Raw genomic sequence first — 7,535 nt, forward strand, 5'->3', positions numbered from 1 at the left:
AATACAGCTAACTTGAGACAGTACATTGCCAATATTGGAAGCACGTCTCCTCTGATTAGGGATGACGTGCAACTTGATAATGTTGATGTTAATAAATTAAATTTGAATGTGTCGGAGGATGATGATGACGCTTCATAAATGATGGTGAGGAAGATTATACATCGATGGATTATGATGATGAAGATGTTGATAATCCTCCAGATGAAGATACAAACATTGAATAATAATATGTAATTTTTCAAAAAAAACTCATATATCTTATATTTTATATATCATTTAGTATCGATGTAATTTTTATTCATATTATACTATCTTAATATATTGTTTGATACAAGCACGACACCAGGAGGATGATCGCGCAGAGTGCGCCCACACGGAGATAAGACAGCCACATCATCTCCTGCGATGATAGATTGATTTTATATATTATTATTTTTTATATTTAATTTATTTTAATTTTTTTATCATATATAAATAACTGATTTTAAGCTATGCCACTAAGAGGACCATCTCATAGAAGAGGGCCACATGGAGATGTCAATGTATCTCCATCTCAGCAGCAGTCGACTCATCCAGAGGCAGGCACATCATCTCCTACCATGACAGACTGATTTTACATAATATAATTTTTTATATTTAATTTATTTTAATTTTTAATCATATATAAATAATTGATTTTATGCTATGCGATCAGGAGGACCATCTGAGAGAAGGGATCTATATAGAAATATCGGTACCTCGTCTCCACAGCTATCTATTGAGGTAGGCACATCATCTCTTACCATGATAGGTTGATTTTGTATATTATAATTTTTTTATATTTAATTTATTTTAAATTTTTATCATATATAAATAACTGATTTTAAGCTTTTATTTTGCTACAGTTGATACTATCATTAGGTGGACTCGTGGAGCCATCAGAAATGAGAAGCTTGAAGAGTGGAGGAAGGCACATCCTGGAGAGAGGATGAGGGTTGTCATCCCATTGGGATATATCATGCCAGTTCATCACCATGTTAGAGACCCGTACGTATGCGAGGTTGGCATCGTTGTCCAAGCATATGCTCTCCTGACGATGTTCGATTGGCGAAGAATTTCAAGGCCGTAGAAGTAGACCATCCTCGACCATTTATTAGTAACTAGATATAAATTATATTATATTTTTTAATATATTTTTTATTTATTTTATATTTAATTTTATATGTATTTAACTTTTATTTTTTAAATCTTATATGTTATATATTACTTCTACAGCATGACTTTGATATCAAGGAGATTGATACCCCGCACGTGCAGGAGGCTATCCTTAGGCATATGGAGAGATTGCTTAAGGCATTTAGATATGAGCTCTATAGCTATTGGAAGAAGGTCTTCGATGCACGTGGGCCAAGGGGGGCACGTGAGACACCCCACAGGAATGTTTCACGTCTCGATTGGAATCTCTTCTTCAACAAGTATGAGGATATTTTATACTGGATATAACTATTATATATAATAAAAATATGAATTATCGAATTGATGTGGTATAATATGTTCACTAATATCTTGAATGCATTTGCTTATTAGGTCTTTTGCGATAGGAATGCACAGAATTGATCGAGGCTCACGGTGATGCATTATGATGGATCAAAGTCATTTGCATAGCATCAATATGAGCTGGTAAGTACACATACATATATCTGCAATGATTTTTTAGAATATATGTGTGTCTGTGAACTTACATTCATAAATTTTAGAGGGACATCGAGATAGAATAGCTGTCCGAGCGGATTGATGTCTACCAGAAGATCCATCGTCGGACGATGGGGGAGTGGCTTCCTGAGATTAAAGAGAGGCATGTAAGTATTAATTAATTAAGTTCTATATTTTAATTTTATTATGAAGTTTAAATTTTTAATTACATTTATATTTTTTTTAATTAGGATCAGATGATGGAGATACGATCCCAGCCCATTGCTGAGGGCTCCACCCCATTCACAGATGATGATATATGTGATGAGGTGCTTGTTGGGAGATCTATTTAAATTACGAGATTGGGATATGCGGTTGTGGCCTCCAGTTACTCTAGAGCATCACATGTTTCTTGTGATGCTCATCTCCGTGAGGTGGAGAGGAGACATGAGGAGGAGACGTGTCGAGTGGAGGAGGACCGCTGTAGATCTCAAGAGGATATAGCAGCCCTACAGCATAACAATATTGAGCTTAGATCTCAGCTTGTAGCAATTGGGGCCAAGCTCGATTAGTTAGTTCACTGCATGCCTCCCAGTATGTCTCCCTATTGGTTCCCGACGTCCCTACTGATGCTTATGATGATAACTCTACCAATAATGATGATGAATATCCTCCTATTATCGATATTATTTTATATTATTTTTAATCTATATATTTTTATCATTTAGTAAATAATTAGTTTGCTAACTTAAGTTTTTAATCTATTGTAGGTCTGTGATACGGCTTGGCATGTACAGTTTTATTTTGTATGGATGCATATATTTTTATATGACATTTTATACGGTTGTATATATATTTATTTTGCTACATGTGTGGTTATAAAAATAAACACTATATATATATATTTATTTATTTATTTATTTTACTACATGTGTGGATATAAAAATAAACATAATATATATATATATATATATATATATATATATATATATAGATTGTGTTGTTATTAAAGTGAAATGAATTTAATTCTGGCATATGTGTGAATGAAGAAGGTAGTGTACATATTATGTATATATTATATATATTTGTTTGTCTAAAGGTTTATAGAAAAAATTATAAAAGATTATCATAAAAGTAATTTTTTTGTCAAAAAGATAATTAGCGATGCAAAATAAGTGTAGGTAAAAATCTTTAGCGATGCTAATTAGCATCTGTAAATAATACGTAGCGTCACCAAAAGACATGTCGGGATACCGGGTGTGCCACCATTAGCGATGCTATACTCTATTTAGCGATGCTACATAGCGTCGCTAAAGATTTTTACCTACGCTTATTTTCTATCGTCAAACAAACCAATTAGCGACACAAAATAAGCATAGGTAAAACCTAATTTTTTGGTGATGAAAATTTAGCATCGCTAATCATTTTTTTCGACGAAAATTTAGCATCACAAAAAATTAATTTTTGTGATGCTTATTTTAGCGTAGGTAAACCAGTTACGTTGCTAAATAAAGTTATCGATGCTTTTTAAGTATCGGTAAATTGACTTTTTTTGACACTAATTTTGTATCACTAAAAAATTTTTTTGCTGATACTTATTTTAAGCATAGGTAAATAATCAATGATGCTAAAAAAAGTATTAATAAAAGTTAAAATTTGTCGATGGAAAAATATTTCTGTTGGCAAAAGAAATCATCGACCCCCCTTTTGTCGATGCATATTTACCGATGTATTTTACATTGGTAGTCATATTTAACTATGCTTTTTTGATATTTAGCTATGCTTTTTTTATGTAGCTAATTATCTTATTTCTTGTAGTATAATTATAATACATAATTAAATACATATGGTACATAGTTAATTTATCGCTATGCATAATTAAATTAATATAGTACACAATTAACTAAATATGGTATATAGTTAATTTATCACTATATATAGTGATCGTCGATTGGATAGGAGATAGGGTCGGCAAGATGGTCGACGGCAAGGCTCAAGAGGACATTGTCCGTGATGATAGTGATGGTATATAGTTAATTTACCATTGCACCTAACTAACTGGCTAATCAACATGGTATACAGTTATCTAACCACTCTATATAATTAAATAAATATGATACATAATTAATTTATCATTGTACATAGATAAATAAATATGGTACGTAATTAATTTGTCATTGTATATAGTTAAATGACGACTGTATATAGTTAAATTAATATAATATATAGTTAATTAACTTATCACTGTATATAGTTAAATAAATATGAAACATAGTTAACTAGTCACTGCATACTGTTAAATTAATATGGTACGTAATTAATTTACTGCTACATATAGTTAAATTGATATGGTACACAGTTAATTTACTACTGTATATAGTTAATTTGTCATCACGCATAATTAATTTATCATTATATATAGTTAATTTATCTTTTCAATTCATTTATCTTATTTAGATTTTTTTTTAAAAAAATATGATATTGAATTGGGAATATTTTCATTCCATAAGAAGTAAAAGTTGAAGCCCCATTAAAAATAGATTAGAAGTTACATAAAAAGTCAACATGACCTAAAAGTTAAAGTCCGGTCAATAAATGGACCGGATGTTAATGTCCCTTAATCTTTGTAGAATAATAAATATAGATTTGACCACTTAATTCGATCCAACTACCAAGGGCAAAAATTATTTAAAAGATGCCATTCAACAAAAAGAAATTTAAAAGAAACGTAGGTATACGGCTCAAACCCAAACGTAGAATTCGAGTCAAGTTGTTTGACTCTGGCCTCTTTTTCAAATTGAAATTTAATTATGCGTTCCAGAGGAGCCCAAAGTAGCTTTGTTATGTCCAAGCAGCCAATCAAATAAACAAGCATTTGTTACCCTAAAACAGAACTCTTCCAAAAAAAAGAAAAAAAACAATCATCAGCCCCAGAACCAAACCTAAGGTGTTGGGTTCCATCTACAAGAGCAATTGTGTGGCGCATGTGGTGGTTGCCTTGTTGGGCTCCTCTTCATGTCTCTCAAACCATATTTTATAGGGGAAATTCAACACTCATCTCTACTGGTGCAAACGTGGTCATACGGTCTAGAGAGCTTGAGATACTCAAGTTATTACGTTAGAAAAATAAAAGAAGAAAAATGAAAAAAGAAAAAAAAAGGAAAAAGAGGAGGGCTCAATAAGCAGCCAATAAAAGCCCCACACCACCCCAATGCCCATTCTTATCATCCTCCCCACCTCTGAGACCTTGCCATCTCTTTCTATATTTTCTTTCTTCTTCTTTCCTCCTCCCATCTCTCTCTCTCTCTCTCTCTCTCTCTCTCTCTCTATATATATATATATATATATATACCTTCACATATTCCTTTCTTCTCTTTTCTTCTTCCTCCTCTTCTCCTCGATCCACCACCATAAAAATGATCATCAGCTGAACTCGAAACTAAAGCGGAGATTAATCCGTCGTTGGAGCTCTAAGGCAAAAGAGGAGAGAAAGAGAAAGGTGGATCGAAGGCATGGGAAGAGGCCTCTCCCTTCCAGTGAGCCGGAAGAGAAAGAGGAAGAGCGCGTTCGCTACACCGCGGCGCGCGCGGATCAGGACGCGTCGGCCATGGTGTCGGCTCTCGCGCATGTGATCAGCTCGAGCTTGTCGGGGGTGGGAGTGGGAGTGGGAAGGAGCGAGTCTGTGGTGATTCAGTCCGAGTTGAACCCAGCCATGGCCGGACCGGAGTCGGGAAGCATGGAGAGAGAGCTCAGCCAGCCTTCAGAAGAGCAAGGTATGAGCTAGGACTGTTGCACCACTTTCTTCTTCCGTTCGCTTGAGTCTTGAAATTTATTTATTTCTAGCTAGATCTCGATATATAGGTTATTTAGTTAGGAAAAAATGCTAATTAGTGGCTAGCCAGCTAGGAAAATTACAATATCTACTGATAATCGTATGCCACTCAGACCCTGGAGTTGTGTTATTCTATTATTTACGATTGGCGTATGTTTGTTAATTGAGCATTTTGTTCCATATTTTCTTAGGGATTTTAACTTTTCCTCCGGCACTAGATTGGTCTTGGGCATGTTGCTGAACATTGTCGGCATAAGAATCAAACATTAAAATATTTAGACATGCAGGGCTGCATGATCACAACACATCTCTCTCCCTCTCGGTCTCTCTCTCTCTCTCTCTGTCTCTCTCTCTCATTCGTTCATTTGGCAAACCCTTGAATTAATGAAGGGAATGTGAGGAGGAGACACTACAGGGGAGTGAGGCAAAGGCCATGGGGGAAATGGGCCGCAGAGATAAGGGACCCCAGGAAGGCAGCGCGAGTATGGCTAGGGACCTACAACACGGCCGAAGAAGCCGCCATAGCCTACGATGAGGCAGCCCTGAGGTTCAAAGGCACCAAGGCCAAGCTCAATTTTCCCGAGAGAGTCCAAGGCCGGACTGACCTCGGCTTCTTAGTCAGCAGGGGGATCCCAGAGCGACCGCCCCAGCCCATCACCCCACCGCCGACGGCATCATACCCTGACCTCCTTCAGTATGCTCAGCTCCTCCAAAGTAGAGATGAGGACCTGCACAGTGTGGCATCGGGGCTCTTCGTTACAGACTCTTTCACCTCGGGGTCTTCTCAAGTGTCATATCATTCCACGTCAGGCTCCTCGCAAGAGTTTTTGGATTTCTTTTCGCAGATGAGGAGCTCTTCTTCCTCTAGCTCAAGGCAGCCTCGTGGAGACCAGAAGGATAAAGACAGCAACCAGCAGCAGTGAGACTGCTGACCAACGTGTTTGAGATGGTGCAACGGTGAGAGGGGTGAGAAGGATGGGACCATGGGTAAGTGACGATTTGTTTTTGTGGTTATTTTATTTGTTTGATTCTGTTTTCTCGAACTTTTGGAGTGTTATTGTAGTAGAATGCAAGTGCAATTCCAAAAAGCAAAAGAGGAACCAAAAGAGAGAGAATGATAGTGTGAGGGGGCCTCTTAGTGTTTTGCCATGGGCTTTTTCTTTGGTTTGTTGCTTATCCTTTCCATGGTTCTTTGCTGTCTTTAAAGTAATAAGAATCCATCTTTTCAGCAACAAGTAGAGGCAATGAAAAGAGGAGACTTCATGGATGCTTACCTTCAAATTACTTTATCTCCAGCTCCTATTAGTGTAAAGCTTTCACTCTATATATCTCCCAAGTCTTTGTATGTGAACAAGGCATATATGAAAGTCTCAGAGAAAGAATAATAAGGACAATAGGAGAAGAGGTTTTGCAGTTCGTTAATTTGTTTTCTTTCTGACCCTTTGATCGAGTCTCTTTACACGCTGACCCTTTAAGAGATTCTTGTATTTATGCATGATCAGTATTCTGGCACCTCTTATTTGCTCAGTGAAGGAACTATAGAACGTATCTTTTAGGTAGAGACGGATAAGCAATTAGGAGGAGGAGAGTTTCAACACGATTTCTTGTTTTCCTCCAGAATGCTCTTACTTCTTATGTAGCATCCAAGACCTTCCAAAGGACCTTCACAAAATCTACATAGACAATCAAAGAGGGAGCTAGAAAGATGTCAAGTATAACTAATTAAGAACAAAAAGTATCCAGCTAGTGCACTGAAGCTTATCTTCGTTGCTTATAATACTTGAAAGACAAGGTGCAATAAAGAATATATCAAAGAATATTGCTTTCATGACTTTTGGAGGTATGTTATATGCTCATTATACTCTTGGGGTGAGGGGGGGAGGGGGCAGGGTGGGAAGCGAGAGAGAGAGAGAGAGAGAGAGAGAGAGAGTATAGCAGCCGGGGTAATGCCAAATATTTCATAGAACAATTAAAAAGACAGGTTCACAGGTGTTGTAGAAATGATGTAGAAAATGACCATAGAACTAATATC

The 7,535-nt window shown here is 36.4% G+C and overlaps 1 protein-coding gene across 1 annotated transcript; it reads left to right on the forward strand.

The window, feature by feature from the left end:
• The first annotated feature begins 5,143 nt into the window (after positions 1–5,143).
• Positions 5,144–6,652, forward strand: LOC105060414 (ethylene-responsive transcription factor ERF113-like). The gene is made up of 2 exons (XM_010944093.4): positions 5,144–5,444; positions 5,894–6,652. Exons 1-2 carry the CDS (start codon positions 5,279–5,281, stop codon positions 6,424–6,426), a joined length of 699 nt encoding a protein of 232 aa, XP_010942395.1. The 5' UTR covers positions 5,144–5,278; the 3' UTR covers positions 6,427–6,652.
• The last annotated feature ends 883 nt before the right edge of the window (positions 6,653–7,535 follow it).

The sequence above is a fragment of the Elaeis guineensis genome, chromosome 1, assembly GCF_000442705.2.
Source record: "Elaeis guineensis isolate ETL-2024a chromosome 1, EG11, whole genome shotgun sequence".
Lineage (NCBI taxonomy): Eukaryota > Viridiplantae > Streptophyta > Magnoliopsida > Arecales > Arecaceae > Elaeis > Elaeis guineensis.

Excerpts from the sequence above, each read along its gene's own strand:
- LOC105060414 (XM_010944093.4), top strand. The coding sequence starts at position 5,279 with ATGGTGTCGGCTCTCGCGCATGTGATCAGCTCGAGCTTGTCGGGGGTG. Across the intron at positions 5,445-5,893 it reads CCAGCCTTCAGAAGAGCAAG|GGAATGTGAGGAGGAGACAC; the intron begins GTATGAGCTAGG and ends GAATTAATGAAG.